At 44.8% G+C, this 25,563-nt stretch overlaps 1 protein-coding gene across 1 annotated transcript in view; it reads right to left on the bottom strand.

Moving 5' to 3' along the window:
* Nucleotides 1-327: 327 nt before the first annotated feature.
* ABCB5 (ATP binding cassette subfamily B member 5) overlaps nt 328-25,563 on the bottom strand; it is a 122,065-nt gene continuing 96,829 nt past the window's right edge. Inside the window, exons 23-28 of the mRNA XM_051852797.2 lie at nt 25,122-25,262; nt 10,555-10,711; nt 7,637-7,834; nt 5,332-5,538; nt 2,780-2,926; nt 328-1,329 (exon numbers count right to left, since the gene is read on the bottom strand). Coding sequence (XP_051708757.2) covers nt 1,132-1,329; nt 2,780-2,926; nt 5,332-5,538; nt 7,637-7,834; nt 10,555-10,711; nt 25,122-25,262 — 1,048 coding nt within the window. The 3' untranslated portion in view covers nt 328-1,131. The remainder of the gene's footprint in view (nt 1,330-2,779; nt 2,927-5,331; nt 5,539-7,636; nt 7,835-10,554; nt 10,712-25,121; nt 25,263-25,563) is intronic.

The raw sequence follows: 25,563 nt of genomic DNA, 5'->3' as shown, positions 1-25,563 counted from the left end.
TGTCTTCCTGACACCAAGAGGTATGACATGGATGCTGATTGGTTTAGGGCCAAGTAGGCATTGCGGGTTTGCATGTCTCGGGGGGATTCCAGAGCTGGAACCTGGGATGCTCCTGCTTCCTCTTTGCTTCCCCCACTACAGAGAGAACCAAGAACCCCATATCCATGCATAGCAGAAGGGCTGCAAGGCAGTCAGTGCCCATGCTTCTAAGCAATGCATCTGGTTCTCAATCCCCAATCCTATTTTTATTTTTCATTTTTAAAAGAGTGACACGAACATGTAACTAGTTTTAATTTTTTTGTAAGATTGCACTTTATTGGTAGACTACACCCTTCAGAGGTTGACTATAGTTGTCAGTAAAGAAAATACAATTAAGAATAAAGATAAAACCACTAAATGTTCATTGCATGTTTAAGTAAATGGAAAATATGACTCAACTTACCAATATTATTATCTAAATAGAATTTTAAAGTCATACATATAATAGAGTATATCTAAAATGTAAATAAATTTTTTGATCAAGTAATAATACAGAAAGCAATAGGAGTAATTCTCATTTTAAGTAAGTGTTCATACACAGGTAGTTCTGTGATTCACTCTGCACACCCTAAGGCTGGAACAATGGGACTTGGGGATGGATATGCGAAACGCTTCGCTCAGTGCTTTCTGTCAGATATTTCACACTGTGATCTTCCCTCCCCACCAACAGAGGGATGGGATGGAGTTTGGGGGAAATGATGGATATTTCTTGAGAGAGAGTTGGTGTGCATGGAGGAAAGCAGCATGGCACTCCCAAATGTGACACATTTCCAATTTGATAGGAGAAGTTGATGGGGAACTGGTCAACAGATTCAGTTTGCAGAAAACTGCTTATAAGCAAGTAGGAGCCAGAACGTTTCCAGCATGTGAGGAATAAAGGCATTATCTCACCCAACAAACTTAGCAGAGACGTTTGCTGCCTTTTTAAAAATCCAAGGGGAAGGTGATGGGTGATCAGAACATGTCTGCACCTGAGTAGCATGATTGTGGGTATTGATATATGCAATAAAAGAGATCAAAGCATGCCAAGTAATTACTAAGAACTCTTTCTTTGCATTACACAAAGAGCAAACTATGTGTAGCTCCACGCCATCACTGCACTGACTGCCCATTGACTAATGTATAGTAGATGTCTCGATTTCTCAGGAGCTCGCCATGAGTTCCCTGTTCCTTTATTTTTCCGTTGTGCAGAACCACGATGGAATCTGCGTTCTGTATTGTGGAGAGTCTGTGTGCGACCACGAGGCACGTCCTGCCTCTCCTGGCTTTATCGAGAGCATGCTGGACCACCTGGAAGAGAGTTGGTCTCGTGACTGCCAGTTTGGATTAGAGTCTGTTCAACTTCTCTAAGTCAAATAGATTAAGGGGCTCTGATCACATTCTTCCTTTTATTTGCTTATCCGCCACAGGAATTGCCCACCTTTGTGAAAATTTCCCTCTACTCGGTAGACATCTGGTATAAGCAATTATAGATACATGAAATAAGACTTCAGTTGGGAGAGAATTTGTGACAATGAATGAAAAGGAAATGGTTGTTTCTGTGTGTTTCTGAACTCAAAGCCAGGAATTGGATACCTAAGCAAAGCTGTTGAATTTATTTATCTAATTCCCTCTCATTGCTTTTTTTGTATTGCTTGGCACAGTTTAGCTGTAAAACTGTCCTGGCTAAAACAGTGTCTCAGCCAACAGCGAGGGAATAATGTTGCATAGAGGAAACAGGACTGGAATAGAGGGTGAAATCCTGTGTTTCTTAAGTGTGTACAGTGTTCCAGGGATGGATGTTTCGTCTAAATGCTTGCTTGCATTTGAACCCACTACAAAAGGTAGAGGTATTCTCATTTTTCTGTTAAATGTACTATAGTACATTGCCTAGGCCCACACTACTAGCAACTAATGAATCTTAAGATTACGGACCGATATGTATGATTCCAAAAGTTGTGTTTTTTTTCTTTCATATCACACTCTTTGGGAATTAAGAACGATTACCACCTAAAAATAACAATCATATATGGCTTAGCTGTCTGTGCGCTTGAGCCAGACATCCTCTATAGAAATTAGGGAAGTCACTTAATCTTTCAAAGCTTCAGCATGCTAATCTGTAAAATGGGCATACCAGTAAAAGAAGCTAATCCTTAAATTGTGAGGACTGAGAGAATAGCTTTCAAGAATTACCATTTATTTAGCCAATGTGCATTTATGAAATAAGTGCTTCCTTAAGAAACTGCCAGGGGCTGAGGGCATACCAAAATTAGATCTGAGAACTTGTCATACTTTGCTTCATTGTTTCCTGCTAAGCTAAGCTTCAGACTACCATTCAGTAGAAGGCAGAATAACTAGCAGGTGCTGACTGTGCAGTATAGGTTACTTTTCTTACATATCTAGCAAATTACTTACATTATTTAGTAAACTGGCATCATTATAATAATGATAACAGCAATAATTCATTTTTCTTGGGCTCTTTCCTTGAGTGGGGAAATATAGCAAACATTGGGTCCATAATGAGACCAACTCAAGCAAGAGAATCTTTCCAGAACCTGAGATGCCCTTTGCCTTGACTCCTACCTTCCCATTGTGTTCTGATCTTGATGCTAACAGACCAGCACCTTAATTATAGCTGGTGGCCACGTGACTACAGTTATTTTCCAGGCCTGTCTTTCCCCCAAACTGGCCTTGTTTCCTTCCTTGGTATTGCACGTTCACATCTGGTGGTATATCCTGAGATGAAAGAACAAGATGTTACCTTTTCACTCTCATTGTCAAGGGCTGAAGTGGCCTCATCCAACAGCAAAACTTTTGGTTTCCGGAGAAGAGCCCTTGCAATGGCTATTCTCTGTCTCTGGCCTCCAGAAAGCTGTGTTCCTCTCCGCCCAATGCGTGTGTTGTATTTCTGTTGCAGGGATGTGCCATCAAAAGAGCAAGGCTTGGTTATTTAAGTTAGCATGGCAACCGGGGGCAAGAAACATCAAAATATCTCACATTTTGCTACTCTTGGAAATCTGTGTCCCAACAAGTGCTGAAATCTATTCTTGGACCTTGTTGCAAATAAATATCCAATGGCCTCCGGTGCAGTGGCTCACTAGGCTAATCCTCTGCCTTGCGGCGCTGGAACACCGGGTTCTAGTCCTGGTCGGGGCACCGGATTCTGTCCCGGTTGCCCCTCTTCCAGGCCAGCCCTCTGCTGTGGCCAGGGAGTACAGTGGAGGATGGCCCAGGTGCTTGGGCCCTGCACCCCATGGGAGACCAGGATAAGTACCTGGCTCCTGCCTTCGGATCAGCGCAGTGTGACGGTCGCAGCGCGCCAGCCGCGGTGGCCATTGGAGGGTGAACCAACGGTAAAGAAAGACCTTTCTCTCTGTCTCTCTCTCTCTCTCACTGTCCACTCTGCCTGTCCAAAAAAAAAAAAAAAAGAAAAAAAAAAAAGAAAAAAAATCCAATGGGCAGTAAATACTACCGTTACTGTCTCATTTGCATATTAAATCTGATCCCAGACAGCAGACCCCTAGTTCTGCAAAGCAAGTTTGCATGTTGAAGGCTATGAAGAATTACTGGCAGGAGCGAGTTCCCCGGTAACCACGAATCCTTTCCATTAGGTTACATGACCTTCTATTTACAGGTCAAAATGACTTCAAGTATGTAAAAAAACCACAAGGACATCTTGGGGTTCTGTCACTTTGGCTCTTGTTCCGCCTCTCTTAGCTTCTCCCTTCAGATGCTCAGAGGAATCCGTTCTCAGTGGGGCAACGTCTTCCTGGACATCAGGTGGCATGGCTGTTTGAAGGTGTCCGTTCACCTGTTCAGGCCAGCAGGTGCTACTGATGGCATTCAGCACTTGACAGTGTTTCCATGGGTCCCCCTCAATTCATATCCCCTTTCTCCAGTGCTTTCTGCCATGGAAAGTAAAAGACATTCACTCTTATCCTGAAGCTATCCTGGCTCCCTAAATCTCCACTGGGCAGCTCCATTGGAAGGGAGGGGAGTTCTCTCTGCTTCGTAGGTTGTCCCATTGACTCTGTTTCTCTCCAGGCAAGGCTTCACCTTGCTTTCCAGGAGCCTCCGGCAGTTGTCTAAGGAATGCGTGCTGTTGGTACCCAGGCATGAATCAGCTTCAACGGGAAAGCAGATCCAAGTGTGCAACCTGCTGGAAGTGAATCCTATAGCAGCAGCTCAGAGAAAATGGAGCGTGCAAATCATGTTTTGATTTATTGGCTATTGGCTGATTGACTTCCCAAATTCCTGCAATCACAGCCTGGGCCAGGCTAAAGCCAGAAGCCAGGAAGGACCTCAATCCAGGTCTCCCTCACAGGTGGCAGGGACCCATGGTACTTCAGCTGTCACCTGCTGCCTAACAGGGTGTATGTTAGCAGGAAGTTGGAATCGGGAAGCTGGGATTCAGAGCTGGAACTGAAACTCAGACCCTCCAACAAGGGAGGCAGGCATCCCAAGTGGCGTCTTAACCACTATATCAAATACCTATCCCAGCCAAGAGTTTTGACTTTTATGAGACTTTATGTCACCTGTCACAGCCAATCACAGAGATAAAGGCAACACAAATGGCAGGCGGGGAGCTTTGTCTCTAACAGGGAAGGGAGATTTTAAACAAATAAATAAGTCTTCAGGGTCACTTCAGACTGTGGTGAGTGCCTTCAAAGCATTGTGGGGGGAAAGGGAACAGAAAAGACTATTTAAGTTGGGTGGCCAGAGGAGGCTACTGCAAAGGGGACCTTTGAAAGGGTGTGAAAATTAAGGAGCTGGCTATGCAGAAAGTTAGAGGAAGGGAGGTCCAGGCTAAAGGAGCAGCAAGTGCAAATGTCCTGAGGTGGGGAACACGTGGGCGTGTTCACGAGACAACAGAGAGATCTGCTTGGCTGCAGAGAGCGAGGAGGTGGCCAGGCCGGGGCTGTGGAGGTGGCAGAGCCAGGCCACAGAGGTCTTGCCAGCCACACGAGGGGACTGAACTTCCAGTGTGAAGAGACCCCGTGCGGCTGTGTTAAGCTGGGAGGGACATGGTCTGATTTATGGCTGCAAAGCATCCTAGTTGCTGTGAGGAAGGATTGCCAAGGAGCAAGACTGGAAGGCATCGAAGGAGGCAGTGCACACAGGGCTGATGGTGGTGTGGACAAGATGGCAGCGATGGAGAGAAGGCATAGGAAAGTTAATCCCATACATAGTGAGACATGGGCTTAGGCAAAAAGAAATTGTGCAACGCAAGGCATACATACAACGCATGTAGGCCCAGGAAGTGCCGAGGCTCACGGGGCAGCTGTGCTGTTCAACGTTTCAGGTGCGTCTTACCTGAGGGAGGCCTTCAATGAAAGAGTGGATGTCGGCCGCCCGGGCGACTTCTCTGATCTCCTCCAAAGGCACCGCGCGGCCGGGATCGCCATAGGCGATGTTCTCGGCTATGCTGCGATTGAAGAGCACGGGCTCCTGGGAGATGATCCCTATTTGGGACCGGAGCCACTGCACGTTCAGCTCTCTGGCATCTACGCCATCCAGCAGCTGCCAACAGCGGAATGGAGAATGGTATGTGAAGATCTGATGGCGGCATCACGTTACACGCACTGTATTCCAGCCGACACAAATCACAACAAGAAGCTAAGGAATTCCAGCTGTCTCCAAGGCTAATGTCACCCAGGGAAGGCTCATCAATCACGCGTGGCGCAGAAGCAAGCGGCGTGTGACTCGCTACGCTCAGCCGATGTTCCTAGGAATGGACACGGATTCCGGACGGCAGCCTGGAATTTGGAGGAAAGCCTGGTGCTCGGTGTTGAAGTCAGGTGGAAATGACAGACGGTCCCTGCTACTGGGACATGGCCCCACGTGACTAAAGCCTGATGAGCCTCTATGTGTAGACTGACACAGCAGTCCACATGTATTTTTAGAAAAGATTTATTTATTTTTGAAAGTCAGAATTACAGAGAAAGAGAAAGACAGAGAGAGAGAGAGAGAGAGATTTTTCTGAGAGAGAGAGAGAAAGATCTTCAGTCCACTGGTTCACTCCCTAGATGGCTGTGATGGTTAGGACTGGGACAGGCTGAAGCCAAGAGCCAGGAGCTTCATCTGGGTCTCCCACATGAATGGCAGGGACTTGGGCCATCTTTCACTGCTTTTCCCAAGCCACAAGTAGGGAGCTGAATCAGAAGTGGAGCAACTGGAACTCAAACTGGCGCCCATATGGGATGCCGGCAGTCTCAGGTTGGGTGGCTTTACCCGCTGCACCACAGCGCAGGCCCCCATCGGTACTGATAAAGTATTGTGCTCACCACTGTGTTACTCACGTGGACGTGTAAGGACTGGTATTTGATGAACATGCCTGGTACGTGATGGGCACTCTCCAGGCACTGGAGACATAGAAGTAAGTAGGGGGAAACTCTTGGTCTCCCATGGATTATGTTCTAGTAGAGACGGGCAGGCAAGAGCACACCAACTAATAACTCAGTGAACTCAGGACAAAAGTGCCATAGAGACTAGGTCTCGGGAGAGTGGCCGAGGTGGCCACAATCTCTGGATTGTTTTAGAAGGCCTTAAGGGGACGCCGTTCAGACTGGGATGAGAATGATGAGAACGAGCCAGCCAGGAAGGCAGATCAAGGGCCGTGTGGGCAGGGTGATGGCGAGAACACAGACTCATGGGTGTGTTTAAAGAACGCAAGGAGAGTGCACATGGAGGTGGGAGCGAGAGGGGAGGGCTGGGGAGGGACGCAGCAGCCAGATCGTGGGGACCTTGGCTGACGGTGTGGGCTGACGGAGGCTGCTTCTGACTGCAGTGGGAAACCTTTGGAGGGCTTCCAGGAGGAAGCATGCTGTGGGAGAACGGAGGAGTGTTACCTGGTTGGACAACTCACTGAGAATCCGTAATGAGGAAAAGGGGTGAATTGCAGGAGAATGTGGATTAACATGACAGCCTTCGGTTTTTTTCAAGGGCTCCCACTTTTTGTGTGCTGGGGAGGAGGCAGTGTGGGTTTGTGTGGGTTCGTGCTCTGACGATGCTTAGCAGGGAGAGGAGAATGGAAAACCAGAATATAAAATAATAAATAAATGCTAGGTGAGGTAAGAAACAGAGTCCTTGGGAGTCAAGGGGGGAAGACGTGACACCATTTTTGAGATTAGGACACAGGAGCTAACGGAGCTCGTTTGAATACACCTTTTCTCTCCTCGGTCTGACAATTGGGTGGGGATGGCCAGCCGAACAGCAGGACAGCCACTATCTGTGTCTTAAATCAGAGCAGAATGAAGAGCCGTGATGTGGACTTCGGACCTGAACTCCACACCCATATTCCAAAAGAATCCTAGGGCTTCCAGGATCAAAATTGGCCAGATCGGCTGAAGAACCTTCGGGTCTTTGAACTTAACTTTAAAGCCCTAACCATCATCTTTAGCATAGCTCCTCTTGTTTTCTTAGTTATGGGTTGGGATAGAGACTTTTTTCGTTTTTAACTTCTGCATTGTGTTCCCCACCCAAACCGAAGACGATGCTTAAGCCCGGGTGACTGTTTAAGAAAAGCTCCCGCTAACACCCAGATGAGGAGCCTTTAGAATTCCAGCCTTAAAAACAAACAAACAAGCAAACAAACAAACAAAAAAAACTCCAGCCTTACCACGTGTCCTCTCGTAGGGTCGTAGAATCTCTGCAGAAGTTGAACAGAAGTGCTTTTCCCGCTGCCGCTACTCCCCACCAATGCTACTGTCTTGCCTTTCTCGACACGGAGGGACAAGCCACGAAGGATGGAGACGTCTGGGCGACAGGGGTAGAGGAAAGACACGTCCCGGAACTCTAAGTTCCCTTCACATGTGTCCTGCGGGAGGAAGTTGACAGCGTTCAGAGCGATGGCTGGCGGAGGCTGGGACGTGGAGTAGCACACTGGCTAAGCCCCATCTGAAAACTGGGCAAGTTTCCACAGCCATTTAACTTCAAAGCATCATATTCATCTCTCTAGTGCTGACAGCATGTTGGTGTCTGTCACTTCTGTTTGTATTTTATATGTAGGGTCCTTTCTTTCCCCTCAAAGATTGGCAATATAGAGGTTTTTTTTTTTTTTTTTTTTTTTTTAAGATTTTATTTATTTCTATTTAGAGGTAGAGTTACAGACAGTGAGAGGGAGAGACAGAGAGAAAGGTCTTTCATTGGTTCACTCCCCAAATGGCTGCAATGGTCAGACTTTCAAATAAATAAATAAATAAATCTTTTAAAAACAAAGTTTGGAACTCTGATTCATCTTCATTTTCGATTGACTGTTATTTGGCAGGGACACTCGCCTTTAAGTTTAGTTTTCTCTCCATGTGTCAGTCTTTTCAAAGGCTCAGGATTTGTAAATCAGTGCTTATCTATGCTTGAGGTGTTTCAAGAAGACTTTCTGGAAGTATCCTAAATGATGAAATATTTAGATATGGTTAAGGGTACTGGGAATAGAAAAATAATTTGGAAGGATACATAACCAAATGTAAATATAGAGTTGGTTATTTTTTGTCTATTCAGTGTTTCCCATTTTGCCTCCATGATATGTAAATATTATTGTGCACACACAAAAACAGGTTCCAAAAGGAACCAGAATGCTACAGGACAGTGGAGGCTGCAATTATTTGTGTAGGGTCTGGTGTCTTTGGAAAAGGTATACAGAGATATTCCAGGTGACTTTTAGAGTTTAATACATTTTAGAGTCTCTTCTTACTATTTCAAATTGTTATTATGAAAAATATCAAGCATATATAGAAGTAGAGAAGGGCATGCGTTGGGGCACAATGGGTTAAGCCGCTGTGTGGAATGCCAGCATTCCATACTGAAGCACTGGTTCGAGTCCAGGCTCCTCTGTTTCCAATCCAGCTTCCTGCTAATGTACCTAGAAAGACACCAGATGATGGGGCCCTTGCCACCCACATGGGAGACCCAGAGGGAGTTCTGGGTTCCTGGCCTAGCCCAGGCTGCTGGAGGCATCTGGGGAGTGAACCAGCAGATGGAAGAGATCTCTCATGTGTATGCTCTCTGCCTTTCAAGTACATGAAAGTAAATAAACAAACATAAAGTAGAGAAAAATGTAGTGGTTGGCCATAGGTCTATTATCCTGCTTCAATACTTGTATTTGCCATTTTGTTTGGCTTGATTTTAATTTTCAAAAGCATAGGAGTGGTATTGAGGTGATTTTCGATATTAAATAAAACAAAGGCTACATAAATTAATTTATGGTCTTTGTAAGAAATATTTCTATATTCTATGCGATGGATACAGTTCTATTTTATAGGGGCATACAAATATCAGGAGACACTCAATTCTTCTACTGTTATGCTTAGAAACAAGCCTGCGCCGTGGCTTACTAGGCTAATCCTCCACCTAGCGGCGCCAGTACACCGGGTTCTAGTCCTGGTCGGGGCGCCGGATTCTGTCCCGGTTACCCCTCTTCCAGGCCAGCTCTCTGCTGTGGCCAGGGAGTGCAGTGGAGGATGGCCCAAGTGCTTGGGCCCTGCACCCCATGGGAGACCAGGAGAAGTACCTGGCTCCTGCCTTCGGATCAATGTGGTGCGCCGGCCGCGGCGGCCATTGGAGGGTGAACCAATGGCAAGGGAAGACCTTTCTCTCTGTCTCTGTCTCTCTCTCTCACTGTCCACTCTGCCTGTCAAAAAAAAAAAAAAAAAAAAAAAGAAGTAATAGTACTAATACACATATAAATCTTAAGACAAAAAATGAAATGTTATTTTGACTATTACATGTCTCTGAGCTTCCTATTTTGAGAATTTCAAGTCTTTTTATTTCATTCACTAGCAGTGGGTATTAATTTTCATAATTATGTAGATCTAGTGATGCTGTATTATTTGAAATTGTCATGCATAAAATTATTAAAATTCTAGACAGAAATAATTTTAAATGAAAATTTTCTTTTAAGTATATACTTAATAGCTGTTCTTATTGTTGAATTTCAAATCTCTAAAAAATCTTAACATTGAATATATATTTATTGTATAAGACTGTTATTTGGACGTTTATTTTGAAATTATGCAATCTCCCTATTATTTTCCCTTTAATATTCATGTTCTTCTAGAGTTTGGGACTAATTTGTGGGTATGAGCATGTGTGTGTGTGTGAATTTAGTAATTATAGTTCCTTTCTTTCTCTTACCTTTGCAGATAGATTTTGCTATGAAAAATGGTGTTTGAAGCAGGACATTATTTACTTTGTATGTATTATTAGAGAAAAATACTAATAAACCCTAAAGGAAAACTTCATCCAAGGCTAAAACTTTGATTGTCTAAACAAAATTCAATATAGGAATCCTTTGTTCAAGAACACTCTCATGGCATCAGGCAAATAAACTAGAAGCATGTATGTTTTACTATAGAATATATACATTTTAGTACTAGAGGTGAAAGTTAGTTAAGACAAATTCCCTTTGTCCCTTTTGTAGCTGCAAAATTATTTTATGCCAGCTTTTAACTCTTTGTGTTACTGTAGCATGATCTTTTTGCAAAGTTATTAGATAATGCCTTCACTTAATAAGTAGACTTTTAAAAACATAGTGGTGCTTACTGGTTTCTTCCCTTCTTGACTGTAACTGTCTATGGTTGGTTTATTTTCCAACAAGGCAAACAGATGTGCAGCCCCAGATTTGGCTTTGGAATATTCAGGTGCCAAAACAAGTGTTTCTCCAATGACCATAGCGCCATAGGCAATTGCAGTGAAGACTCTATTGAAAGATAAAACATTCGGATGTTAAGTCCATTTTTGAATAGTGGAGCTCTACAAGTACAGGAAAAAGTGAGTATAAGAAGATATTCTTTTGGTCCAGATAGCACTACTAATCTTGAAAGCTCAATAGCATTTTTGTCACTTGAACTCTTCTGCCAAGGGCTTATCATCTCTTGCTGTGTCACCAAAGAAATCCTGGGAGCTTGGGTAATCTTAAAAATTTCTCTTCCAACTAGAGGCCTGGATCAAAGGCCCCAACTAGTCAATATCTTGAAAGAAGGTTTGCTTGCTTGGAGATTTGATAGAGAATTCAACTGAAAAGGCAGGAATGGGGCTCCAGTGGTGAGACCTGAATTGACACAGGAGATATCACCTAGGGTATTTTCTCTGTTCTCTCTCTCTCTTTGCATATAATGTAGTTAGAACAGATCATTGAAGTTGAGTGCTGGATTATCGGCCTGATGTATTACCGCATGTAGACAGCAAAGCATGAGGATAATACTTTCTTAAGGTCTTCAAAACAAAACCCAACTAAAATACACCTTAACTGAGACTGGAAAGAGAGCTTTGATCTTTTAGGTTTGTTATAGATCATGGTTGCAGTTTCAAAACATGTTGATTATAAGATGTGAACATGCAAATAATGTTTGGAAGCATGCAGAATATTCACAGGATTGAGCTAGATCATCTGATCAGGGTTAAACAGTTTCCTCTTATTTTCTATTTCGTACTGGACAAAATTACTGGAATGGAAAAATAGCCCATCTCAGTAACTGAGCTAAAGATAAAACTCAAGTATAAGTGGACAGGGTTCACTGGCAATATTTAAACACTAGGCAGTAAAAGGATATCAGGGAACCCAGGTGCCTGTTTGCCCTGTTGGATCACAGCCAGATAAACATGGATGGACCCCGTGGATGTCTCCCTTGATGGCACCTACCAAAGGGTGGTGTTGATGCAATCTCTTCAGTGACCTAGACTTCAGATCTTGAGCCTTATAAAATAGAAGAGCAACTGATTTACTGGACTGTCTGATGCTGAAATTATGTAGTCACTAGTTCTATGATGTCAAGGCACTTTTAATACTAATGTGTACAGACATTGTTTAAAGGTCAAAATGCCATTCAAAATATGTGATACTTAAGTATAAACATTGGGAGTGGCTGTTGAGTTTAGGTAACACAATCAAAGTTTTTTTTATTTATTTATCTTTAATACAAAGAAAAACTGGACTGTGTCGGACTTAAGCCTCAGGGTGATCCAAGGGGCAGCAGGTGAAGTGGGAAGGTAATGGATTAGGAGTCAGGGGACCTATGTCCTAGTTCCACGAGTGTGAACATTTCAGAAGTCAAGGCTGGTGTTGCGGTGTAGTGGGTTAGGCCTCTGTCTGCAATGCCGGCATCCCATATGGGTGCTGGTTTGAGTCCTGGCTTCTACTTTTGGTCCAGCTACCTTCTCATGTCCCAGGAAGAGCAGTGGAAGATGGCCCAACTACTTGAGCCCCTGCCCCCTCATATGGGAGGCCCAGAGAGAGTTCCAGGCTCCTGGCTTGGGCCAGGCCTAGCCCTGACTGTTGTGGCCATTTAGGGAGTGAACCAGTGAATAGAAGATCTCTCTCTCTCTCTCTGTCTTGTAGTTCTGCCTTTCAAAAAAAAAAAAAATAAAATACATGCTAAAAAAAAAAAAAAGAAGTGAATAGCTTTATCCTAAGATTGGGGAGATGTGAAAGTATGTACCTAGAATAAAATTTCTACCACCAAAGTATTTCTGAGCATTGGACATACATGTCCAGAGGCCAATGTGCCTGCTTGGTTCTTACTAAAATGGAAATACACTGAAAAGGAGTAAAAGCCCTTCCATTTAAATCTTGTGTCTGTGGGAGCTAAGATATCAGAAGGCATGGTTAAGAGAAGTTAGAGAAGAGGGTTTAAGAGGGTTAAGAGAAGAAGGGTTTTGGTAAAGCAGAGAGAGAGCAGCCAAAGCCCTGCTCCTGTCTTTCTTGTGGGAGTGTTGAGGGGTCAGGATGTGAGATGGGACTTGATGTTGAGGAACCTAGAGGGGAAGCGTGGTCATTGTGGCTGTGGTCTGTCTGGGGCTGAGTCAAAGGCACTAATAATCTTCTTCAGACTTTCCCACACACAGACTCTGTATAAAGGTAATAAGCCAAGGGCCACACGCCTACAGGATCAGCCCTGAACTAGCCTGATTCAGTGAGCCAGAATGAGCCAAAGGGAGGTTCTCTCCTGCTCAAGAAGCTTTTATGGTGCAACAACACCAGTGCTGCAACTCCATACCAACTGAGCCAGACGCTTCAAGTCTTGTTCAAACTCTTGGAAGCATATGAATTGAGAACCTGCTGCCGAGAAATGTGCAGGCCAACTCCCTTTGTCATTGCTGGTTTGAGGCATTTCACCCATTGGGTATATATGAAGAGTAATCACCTGCTGTCATGATAAATATTTCAAAATAACTAGTAATAATATATTTATCAAGACATGAGGGTACTTCAAGAGGTTCATGGAAAAATGGAATTAAAAGATTAGTTTATTTTGGTGCAGAAAAATTTGAAATACACATGTACAGGGATGGATGGACTTCAAAAAGTTCATGGAAAATGTGTATTATGAAAAGAAATCTATACATGAATGTCAACATTTTTCCACCAAAATAAACTTATGTTTTAATTGCATTTTGTATGAATTCTCAAAATACTCTCATATGATCAAGAACAATTGATTCTATATCCACTTTAAGCCTATAAATAAGATCATAAGTAATACCCTAGAGTTCAGACATGGTTTTCATGTTGAGCTAACTTTTGATGCACAAATATGTAAGATAGGAATTAAGCAAAGCTGAAATTTAAATTCCATAAATTTCAGAACCTCAAACTGACCAAGAAAGAAGAACACTTCTCTATCTTTTCTTGTATGGAACTGATTTTCTAGCAAAAATCTTTGGGTTGGCCCAGGTCAGAAGGAGGAGGATACTGAACAGGAGTAGGTCTGGGAGACAGCAGCCCGGCACCTTCAGTGCTGGTCCCTCTCCTCCCTAGTTTTCTGAGTTCTTCAGCATGAGATTTGTCATGGCATTCCTATTACATCAATACTTTCTAGAAAGTCTGAGTAATAGGGAAATCCTTTCATGTGTCATTACTGTTGACATAAAACTGGTATTTATAAAAAGATCCTTTGGCTAGAAACAACATATAAAACCTAGACATGAATCATCCTAGTTCTAATACAACTAATCCAAACAGGAATACCCTGCAGAGGTAGTGGTTCTGGGTGACTTGTCTTGCCTGAATGCTGCTCCCTTATCCAGTGTGTAGACCTGTTGTGACTTAGTCTGAGAGCAGTAGTAGCTATGAAGCCAGAAGACTGGGATCACATCCAAACTCCATCATTTGTTTACTAGCTGTGTGACCTTCAGAATGTGACTGAACTTCTCTGTGCTTCTGTTTCCTTACTGGCGAACAGAAGATTGACAAGAATACCCACATCTCATGAGGTTGTTGTGAGAGTTACATGCATAGTTAACACACAGTGCTCAGTATAGTACCTGAAATATAGTAAATGCTCAGCAAATGTTAAGTTGTTATTGGTTCTCTCATAGAACTGGAAACCAATGGGACACTTTCTGTTAGAAAATAAGCTCTCACGTCTATAGAATTAGATTAGCGTGGCACAGCTGTCGCTCCCCGTCTTCGTGGGGGAACGACACAGGACCCTGCGCTGTTCTTTCGTCTGCTCGGCCCTCCCCGGGTTTGCTGCTGGTTCTTCCCGGGTTGGCTACTGACCCTTCCACCTCCGTGGAAGGGCGGTTCCCCCTGGCCACTTTCCCCACTTCCGCAGGGGAGCAGCACACCGCCGGCTGGCTCTCTCGGGGGCTGCACAGGTGTTCCTTCAGATAGATGTTCCCCTTAGATGTTCCTGGTGCATGCCGTCTCTCTCCTCCTTTATAGTCCTCCTCTGCCAATCCCAACTCTGCTGCCCACACGCCGAGTACGCTGCTCTCCTCCAATCAGGAGCAAGTCCTACAGTTTATTGGCTGAACTGGAGGCAGCTGTGTAGAAGCTGTTTTCTCCTCTCCCAGCGCCATATTGTGGGAGAGCAGATGCATAGAATAAGTCTTAATTCCAGTAACTTAGTCTAGTCCGAGTTGCTCCCCACAACAGCAAATCACAGCTTCCAAAGTCCCTGCACAGTGAGTTTCTTTTTCTGATTGAAAGGCAGAGTCTCTTTCCTCACAGAGGTGAATGTTAAAACTCTTCCCATGCTAGACTCTTTTCTCCTGTCATCCACACACAACCCAGCGGTCTCCTTTTCTCGCCCTAAATCCTTTCCTCAACACACAGGAAAAAGAAAATAAGCCACTTATATTTATTGGATACTTTGGGTCTTACAGAGTGTTTTCACATAAAGGGTGCCATTTGATCACCTAGGAGAAAAGTAGAGCAGGAGATCTTATTACTCAACAAATGAAGAGACTGACACTCTGAGGAAAATAAGAAGTTGGCCCAGGATCACACAGCTGTGCAACTGTGGGGTTGGACTGTGAGTGTGCTTGCTCTGGGTGCCTCACCTACACGGTGCTCCCTCCAGTGGGAAGCTGGCCTGATGCACTTTCCTTACATGCTGGCTTTTCTCTGCTTGTTCCTCTTGGTGGTTTCTCTGCTTAGATCCCTCTGTATAGTCTTTTCTTTTGTTCCAGAGAACCCCTGGGGACAAGCCAGGCAGGAGTTGGGTGACTGCATGGCAGGGAACATGGGAAGAAGATTCTCCTGTTTCCTCTGCTTTGGCTCGCTGAGGTTGCCTCTCCAGTGATAACAATGATATGGTTCTTCCACAGCCGCCCAGCCCCTCCAAGAAGGGACGGTGATGAAGGCATGGCTTGCTGCCTCTTTCCATCCCTTACTAATTCAAGGTATTGACAAACCATTGACAGGCACAGAAAACTCACTTCTGTTGCCTTTTGGGTTGATAAACATATCCAATATTGAAAGTCCAAAGTCAAGATGGTATTTGGATATGCATTTTAAGAGTAGGAAACCACAAACACTTAAGCTGCCTGGCTCTGCTTCTTGGGCGGTTTTCAGAGCTGTTGCTTTTATTATTCCTGCACTGAAGACTGTCTTGTCTTGGTTCCTTCTTACCCATATTCTCTATTTAGCCTCTGGCCGATATGTACAGAAGGAAGCAGCACAGAGGTAGAGGAAGCCTCTGGCATGGGTGGTGGAGATGTAGGGAAACCTCCACTGCTTGTTAATGGTTTCTGGCTCATATTGCAAAAGAAAATAGCCTAAAGGAACTCTTGTAAAACGAGAAAGGAGGAGACAATAAGCTTATTTCATATTTCTGAAAGTCTGTGCGTTGATAGTGAAGCAACAAATTGAAGGTGTTGCCAGCGCTCACAAAGAGGGGGAGAGTGTCTTACTACACGTACAGAGAGAGGGACTGCAGGAAGGGCATAGAAAATGGAAGTAAAACTGCTTATTTTGGTGCCAAAAAGTTTTGAAACCCATGCATGAGTTACTTATGGTGTGCATTTCCCATGAAGTTCTCTAGGACCCCTTGGATATATATAGGAGAACAAACAAAATCTTTTTTTTAAGATTTATTTATTTATTTGAAAGGTGGAGTTACAGAGAGGGAGAGGCAGAGACAGAGGCAGAGAGAGGAAGAGAGAGAGAAAGAGAGAGAGAGAGAGAGAGAGAGAGAGAGAGAGAGAGAGAGAAAGTCTTCCATCTGCTTATTCACTCCCCAAATGGCTGCAACAGCCAGGGCTGGGCGAGACCGAAGCCAGGAGCCAGGAGCCAGGAGCTTCATCTGGGTCTCCCATGGGGGTGCAGGGGCCCAGGGACTTGGGCCATTTTCCACTGACATCCTAGGTACATTAGCAGAGAGCTGGATCAGAAGTGGAGCAGCCAGGACTCAAACCCATGCCCATATGGGATGCTGGTGCCACAAGAGGCTGATTAATATGCTCTGCCACAGCACCAGCCCCACAAACAGATTTTCTAAGTGTCCTTATAACTTGGCTATAAGGCAGAAGAATGAAAATGCTGTCACCTTATTTTATTGATGTATTTTTTAAACCAACCTTTCTTTCTTTCTTTCTTTCTTTCTTTCTTTCTTTCTTTCTTTCTTTCTTTCTTTCTTTCTTTCTTTCTTTCTTTCTTTCTTTCTTTCTTTCTTTCTTTCTTTCTTTCGACAGAGTTAGACAGTGAGAGAGAGACAGAGAGAAAGGTCTTCCTTCTGTTGGTTCACCCCCCAAATGACTGCGATGGCCGGTGCACTGTGCCGATCCAAAGCCAGGAGCCAGGTGCTTCTTCCTGGTCTCCCATGCGGTGGCAGGGCCCAAACACCTGGGCCATCCTCCACTGCCCTCCCGGACCATAGCAGAGAGCTGGACTGAAAGAGGAGTAACTGGGACAAAATCCGGAGCCCCAACCAGGACTAGAACCTGGGGTGCCGGTGCCGCAGGCGGAGGATTAGGCTAGTGAGCTGCGGTGCCGGCCAAAGATGATCCTTTTTAATGGATTTTGCTAAAGAAATTCAGGAAGTTTGAAAGGCCAGCACGGAGAGGGGTTTTTGGATTGGGACGTTTTCATTCTCCTATATTTTAGGGCAGATCACCTGTTGCTTTTAGATTAACAGCCAGCCAGGCTCTGAATAGTCAAATGTTTGGAAAAGTAAGCAAGAACTATTAAAAGTTTTTGGCGGCCGGCACCACAGCTCACTAGGCTAATCCTCTGCCTGCGGTGCTGGCATCCTGGGTTCTAGTCCCGGTTGGGGTCCCGGATTCTATCCCGGTTGCTCCTCTTCCAGTCCAGCTCTCTGCTATGGTCCGGGAGGGCAGTGGAGGATGGCCCAGGTGTTTGGGCCCTGCACCCGCATGGGAGACCAGGAGGAAGCACCTGGCTCCTCTCCAGTCCAGCTCTCTGCTGTGGCCCAGGAAGGCAGTGGAAGATGGCCCAAGTGCTTGGGCCCTGTACCCGCATGGGGGACCAGGAGGAAGCATCTGCTTCCTGGCTTCGGATTGGCACAGCGCACCAGCTATAGCAGCCATTTGGGGGGTGAACCAACGGAAGGAAGACCTTTCTCTCTGTCTCTCTCTCATTGTCTAACTCTGCTTGTCAAAAAAAAAAAAAAAAGTTTTCGGGGAATATTTTATGAAGTTTCGACCACATACTTAGTAATGATAGTAATGATGATGATGGTAATAATAATAACAGCAAACGTTAACTAAGCAAAGCTTCTGGCATCTGGAGTCATGAACTGGAATCCGTGCCCTATTACTTGCTGGTTACATGACTTGGAGCAGGTTAGATACAATTTTTTCTACTGAATTTTCTCCATCTGTAAAATGGGGACATTATATTTTACAGGGCGGTTCAGAGGATGAGCAGATAATGCTGAGTAGGACTCCGTCCAGGTTCGCTGTTGCAGGGAGTATCCTGTGCGCTGGAATGCTTGGCAGTCTTGGGAGGCTCCTTTCAGGAAACATCCTCCCTGGTGTCACTAATGTGCGTGGCTGTGAGGTTGTATCATTCTTTAATATATCCCGTCATCCTATAAAACACACTCTATGAAAACTGAAATTGAGGGGCTGGCACTGTGGCATTGTGGGTAAACCACCTCTTGCCACACTGGCATTCCATATGGATGATGATTCACATGCTAGATGCTCCACTTCTGATCCAGTTCCCTGCTAATGTGCCTGACAAAGCAGCAGAGGATGGCCCAAGTCCTTGGGCCCCTCCACCCACCTGGGAGACCTGGAAGAAGCTCCTGGCTCCTGACTTTGGACTGGCCCAGCTCCAGATATTGCGGCCATTTGAGAAGTGAACCAGCTGAAGATCTCTGTCGCTCCCTCCCTCTCTCTCTGAAACTCTGCCTTTCAAATACATACATCTTTAAAACAAAACAAATTCTTCTTCTTCTTTTTTTTTTTTTTTTTTTTTTGACAGGCAGAGTGTACAGTGAGAGAGAGAGACAGAGGGGAAAGTCTTCCTTTTGCTGTTGGTTCACCCTCCAATGGCCACCGCGGCCGGCGCGCTGCGGCTGGCGCACCGCCCTGATCCAATGGCAGGACCCAGGTACTTCTCCTGGTCTCCCATGGGGTGCAGGGCCCAAGCACTTGGGCCATCCTCCACTGCACTCCCTGGCCACAGCAGAGAGCTGGCCTGGAAGAGGGGCAACCGGGACAGAATCCGGCGCCCCGACCGGGACTAGAACCCGGTGTGCCGGCGCCGCAAGGCGGAGGATGAGCCTAGTGAGCCGCGGCGCCGGCTAAACAAAATATTCTTAAATTGAGCAATAAATATACCACCCCTGGTAACTTTGATATAAATGTCACTGAAGTATTTGCATAATTGAAAACTTGAGACCTACTAGGTTAAGAATTCCTGGCTTCGTTTTAACATAATCAAGTCTCAGTATGCAGAAGTGGATTCCCAAATGCACAACTGCATTTTTTTTTTTTTTTTGACAGGCAGAGTGGACAGTGAGAGAGAGAGACAGAGAGAAAGGTCTTCCTTTGCCGTTGGTTCACCCTCCAATGGCCGCCGCTGCAGCCGGCGCACCGTGCTGATCCAAAGGCAGGAGCCAGGAGCCAGGTGCTTTTTCCTGGTCTCCCATGGGGTGCAGGGCCCAAGCACCTGGGCCATCCTCCACTGCACTCCCTGGCCATAGCAGAGAGCTGGCCTGGAAGAGGGGCAACCGGGACAGAATCCGGCGCCCCGACCGGGACTAGAACCCGGTGTGCCGGCGCCGCAAGGTGGAGGATTAGCCTATTGAGCCACGGCGCCGGCCCACAACTGTATTTTTATCTGAATGATTTTTCTTGACTTAGGCCCAGTCCTAAGCACTCGGTTTTTGGATGTATGGGTGTAGAGAGAAGGAAAATTTAACCATCTATGAAAAACAGAAGCAGTGTGAAGCTGGCCCAGGAAACACACTCCTAGGCATAACTGGACTGCCCAATTATGCAGCATTTCAAGTTTCCCTCTTTTTTTCTCCCCACTCATTCATTCAATATATATTTACTGGGGCTGGCGCTGTGGCGCAGTGGGTTAATGCCCTGGGCTGAAGCACCGGCATCCCATATGGGCGCCGGTTCTAGTCCTGGCTGCTCCTCTTCCAATCCAGCTCTCTGCCATGGCCTGGGAAAGCAGTAGCAGATGGCCCCTGCACCCACGTGGGAGACCCGGAAGAAGCTCCCGGCTCCTGACTTCAGATTGGCACAGCTCTGGCCATTGTGGCCATCTGGGGAGTGAACCAGAAGATGGAATACTCTCTGCCTCTCCTCTCTCTGTGTAACTCTGACTTTCAAATAAATCTATCTATCTATCTATCTATCTATCTATCTATCTATATTGCGTGCCTATTTTGGGCCAACCTTCTGTTTTATTTCTTTTTTCTTTTTTTCTTTTTTTTTTGGCTTTAGGGGAACATCAGTGAACAAGCTAGTTTAGGATCTGACCTAAGTCTATGGACTCAATAATTATAGAAACCAAAAAGCTTATGGTTTATGCACTCCATAATTCCAGAGACAAAAATTATCATTTCATGTCGTGGTATGTGCTTCAAATGAAATAAAATATGATACCATGGAAGAGAGGGATGAGAATGGAGGGATGGGGGCTTTCTGGGGACATGAGTGAAGGGGCCTCTGCACAGTGGACGTAGGAGTGGAAGCCTGGACAGTGAGAAAGAGGCAGCCCAGTCAAGAGCTAGGAGACAGTCATCCTAGGCAGAGGGAAGAGCGAGTGTGGAGATGCTGAAATGAGAGCTTCGGGGACAGAAGCAGCAAGTGTGGGGCTGAGGCACCATTCAAAAGGAGACTGGTAGAGGAAGTTGGAAAGGCAGCAAGAAGCATCATCGTGGAGGGGTTTCACGGCCTAGTAAAGAACTTGGCTTTATTCAAATTTCAATCAGAAGTCATCACAGTCTTTAAGCCGATAGAATGATATTTGTGCTTTAAATGATCAGCCTGGCTGCTCTGGGGAGAATGGATTGAGGGAAGGTGAGAGTGGACACAGGGAGAATGCTGTTGCCTGGATCCAGTCCAGGGAGGCAGAGGCCTGGATGAGGGTAACGTGGGTGGAGAGGGTGAAGAAGTATTTTGGAATCTGGGCTGTCAGGAGTTGGTGCTCTACGTAGTGGGTGAGGGCAGAAGAAGCAACAAAGATGAATCCAAATTGTGGGGCTGAGCACCTGCAGGGATGGGGTACATGGAGTAATTAATTTAAGTGGGAAGGAGAACCTTGGCAGGGAAGAAGCTTGACTTGTGTGTTGGATGCAGTAAGATATTATCAGATACACTGGCGGGTGTGTGTGTGTGTGTCTAGTTGGTAGTTGTGTAAGACTGATGTTGAGGGCAGAGTCGGAGTTGGAAATACCCAGAGGGGAGTTATCAGGTCACAGGGGGTATTTAACATCACCAGATTGGATGAGGTCACCAGTGAGAGCGTACAAAGATCTGAGTGCTCAAAAACCCTCCAACATGGTTGTCCTGCAGCAAAATCAGAGCCTCTAAAAGAAGCAGAGGAGGAACCAATGTTTAAGGAGAAAAAGAGAAACCTGGAGAAGAAATGTTCAGAAAGGAGGTGTCTAGTGGTCAAATGCTACAGTCAAGTTACAGGGAATTGGAGAAGTGGATGCCCAAGTGTGGGTGGATGGGTTAGATGTCTCTGTTGACCTTGATAATGAGCTTTTATTATGGTGTGGTGGGGACTAAGACTTGATTGGGCTGAGTTTAGAGAGATGTTGGAGAGGAGAAAGTGTGGAGAAAAAGAACAGACAGTACTTTGGCATTGGTTTTGCTGTTATGGAAAGCAGAGACACTGGAAGTGAGCAAAGGAGGTCTTGTGGTCCAGGAGAGATGGCTTTCACTTTTTAAGACAGGTTATTGTAAAGCAAGAGTGAGGGCAGTGACGGAGAAATTGATGGGAAAGAGATGAAAACTCTTCAGTGAGAGTTGTGATTTTCTACAAGAAATTTGACATTTGTCTGAATGTGTTTAATTGATTTGCTTTCTACTAATACCCAAGACCAATTATACTGAAGGAATGGAGCCTTGGGAATTTAAGAAGGCCTCAAAGTTCACAGAAACATGGAAAAAATGTTTGAAGTTTCAAGCAATTGGCTTGCAAACAAGCCTTTGGAATGCAACTAACTTCTAGGCTTGGGAATACCTGCGTTCCATGAGAGCCAGGGGTAAATGGGCTTTAACGGGGGTCCTGTAAACTAAATACATTAGTTTATAGGATTTGGGTTTTGTTTCTTGTTAATCTGTATGACTAATTAGTTTTTTGAAATCACGATGAAGCCCAAGGGTAAATGTCAAAATTGTGGTCTGTAGAGGTACAAACAGGCAACGCTGTGTGCTGTTTTAGAACAGTAGAATGGCGAATCTGCATTTTCTTTGAAATTTTATTTTTGTATTAAAAAAAATTGGTGGTGGACATTTGCAGCTGGTTAAGCCACTGCCTAGTTGGAGTCTAGGCTGCTCTGCTTCAGATCCAGCTTCCTGCAAATGCATCATGGGAGGCGGTAGATGATGGCTTAGGATCTTGGGCGAAAAGGCTTTAGTTTCCGCAGGGCTGTTGGCAGCCATTCAGAAAGTGAACCCGTGGAGGGAAGATCTCTTTCACACGCTGCCTCTCTTTCTGTGTTTATCTCTGTCTCTCTCCCTGTTGTTTCACTTTTCAAGTAGCTGAAAATAAATCAGTAAATATTTAAAGAAGTATTTATTTGTTTGAGAGGTAGATGACAGAGAGGGAGAGATAGACAGGAAGAGAGAGAGCCTCCATCCATTGATTCACTCCCCAAATGCCTGGTACAACTAGAGCTTAATCCGGGGGCCGAAGCCATCAGCTGAGAACTCAGTTCAAATCTCTCACATGAGTGACAGAAGCCCAACTATTTGAGCCATCACAGCTGTCCCATAACAGGAATGTGGAGTCAGATGGAGGCAGGCATCCAACCCAGGCACACTGACTTCAGATGTGGGTGACTTAATGATGTCTTAACCTCTAGGACAAATGCTCTCCCCTTTTTGAAAATTTATTTATTTATTTATTTATTTTTTTTTTTGACAGGCAGAGTGGACAGTGAGATAGAGAGACAGAGAGAAAGGTCTTCCTTTTGCCGTTGGTTCACCCTCCAATGGCCGCCGCTGCAGCCGGCGCACCGCGCTGATCCGATGGCAGGAGCCAGGATCCAGGTGCTTTTCCTGGTCTCCCATGGGGTGCAGGGCCCAAGCACCTGGGCCATCCTCCACTGCACTCCCTGGCCATAGCAGAGAGCTGGCCTGGAAGAGGGGCAACCGGGACAGAATCCGGCGCCCTGATCGGGACTAGAACCCGGTGTGCCGGCGCCGCAAGGTGGAGGATTAGCCTATTGAGCCACGGCGCCGGCCCTTTTTGAAAATTTAAATGCAAGCATTTCATATAAGGAAATCTGCTACCAGGAAATCGCTAAGGGCTGCTTCCTGCCGATTCTCACCTCACAATCAGGTAGGATGCACTATGGACTGTTTTCCCCTCAGTGTCTAGCAGGGAAACTTGCTGGAGTCTCAGTGCTTAATGAATGAATGCATACATTTTCATATGAAGAGAAACTAAAAATTATTGCAAGTTATTCTGAAATCATTTGGCTTCAATGACTTTTGGCTCTTTCCTTAAGGTACAAATGTGAGTGTGTCAAAGAAATAGTCAAAGGAATGTTCTGGAACCCGATAGGCAAAAGCCAAAGAGGAGTTCAACTGTGTGTGTGCTAAGTGGCAGTGTCCTTGAAACAGGTGTAATCTTCAAGCCATTATGAAGAAGAGGCTGAACCTTGCTTCTATGTGCATATTTTTGGTGGACTTGATAAAGATAATGACCTTTTTTGAATCAAATATTTTGAGTTTCCCTAACTCTGAGTATTTAGCAGTGACATGTATGATATAGATGAGCAACATTTATAGCATTATAGGCTTAGGAAGCTTGGAGTTAGCACTCAAAACTAGTTTTCCTAGTTTCAACAGCTGCATTTAGATGTTCCACTAAAGTAAAGAAATCCATAACTACGTGAACAGAATTTCAAAATACAGGATCCAATCCACTGCTTCAGGAAGAAACAGCCTATTTAAGATACTATGATCCATCCTAACTGACTTTTAGAAGGAAAACACTCATATGTGTTTCTCTCTGGACTATTTATTATCAAAGAACTCAATCTTACTGATTCACAGTCATTTTTAATGTACACTCCATACTGGGTATTACATGATGTTTCACAAATTCCATAAGGAATGTAGGACAAGAAGGCATGTTTTGAACCCACATTCCCACATTCTGGTAAATCAGAGCAGGGAGCAATTCATTTGGGAGTTTAACTAAGACTACTGTTACTGGGGCCAGTGCTGTGGCACAGCGGGTTAACCCCCTGGTCTGAAGCGCTGGCATCCCATATGGGCACTGGTTCTAGTCCTGGCTGCTTCACTACTGATCCAGCTCTCTCCTATGGCCTGGGAAAGCAGTAGAAGATGGTGCAACTCCTTGGGCCCCTGCACCCATGTGGGAAACCTGGAAGAACCTCTTGGCTCCTGGCTTCGGATCGGCGCAGCTCCAGTCGTTGCAGCCAATTGGGGAGTGAACCATCGGATGGAAGACCTCTCTCTCTCTCTCTCTCTCTCTCTGCCTCTCCTCTCTCTGTGTGTAACTCTGACTTTGAAATAAAATAAATAAATCTTTAAAAAATGAATACTGTTACTATATCAGTATCAATATTTTATCTGCTGTGCTGTACTTCTTATAAATATTAAATAACAATAGCTAAAATGCTTAGTTTGATTTAGTCCTTCTGTAACGTAAACTCCTAAAAACTTTACATCTTGGGACCGGCATTGTGGTGCAGTGGGTTAAGCTGCCGCTTGCCAGGCCGGCATCCCATATTGGAGTGCTGGCTGGAGTCCCAGCTGCCCTGCTTCCAATCCAGCTCCCTGCTAATGCACCTGGGAAAGCAGTAGAAGATGCCACAAATACGTGGGCCCTGCCACCCACTTCAGAGACCAGATTTGAGTGCTGGCTCCTGGTTTCAGCCTGGAAAAGTCCAGGCTCTCGTGCCATTTAGGGAGGGAACTAGTGGCTGGCACACTCTCCCCAGCCTCTTGGTTCCTCTGCCTTTTCAATAAATAAATAAATCTTAAAAATAGCATCAAAAACATTATTATCAAACCCCATAAATATATAATGTATACAATTATTATTTTAGTTAGAAATAAAATAAAAAATAAAAAAAACACATACTTTCTAATTTACTAAGCATGGCTTTCCCACCTCTGTGATTGAAATGATAACCCACTGCAAACTAGAAATCTTCCTTGTTGATAAGTAATGATCCACACGCACAACTTACATGAACATGCCCTCTGGGGTCATTTGTCCAACTTGGATTAGATAGGCTCCAAATCGAAACCCTGCGGCATAGGCAAAGTATACAAAGGCGTGGCTGAATGCGTAGCAGCTCCCTATGATCTGTGCCTTCTTCAGGGTGTTTCTGAAATGCATATAATTTCCCAAATGAATTTGAGTAAGGACAATTCAATAAATGTAAAGAATATAGAGCATTTTCAACTGTTACAGTTCGGTGGAAATATATTTTTGGGGTGATTAAAGAGAATATGATTTTGATTTTACTACTGAGAAGTATTATAGAGAAGATAGGTGATATAATGATTTTCTATTAGCTATGTGTAAGCTATTGTTCAGGGTAGCAAAATTGCCTCTGTGTGATTTCTAATGAATGCACGAGTCTGGGAAAGTTTAGCTGATGTAAGAATGGAAGAAATTTGGTTTAT

Source organism: Oryctolagus cuniculus, chromosome 16 (assembly GCF_964237555.1).
Source record: "Oryctolagus cuniculus chromosome 16, mOryCun1.1, whole genome shotgun sequence".
NCBI classification, from domain to species: domain Eukaryota; kingdom Metazoa; phylum Chordata; class Mammalia; order Lagomorpha; family Leporidae; genus Oryctolagus; species Oryctolagus cuniculus.
Note: the sequence above shows the minus strand (reverse complement) of the source record. Positions and strands in the feature narration are given on the sequence as shown.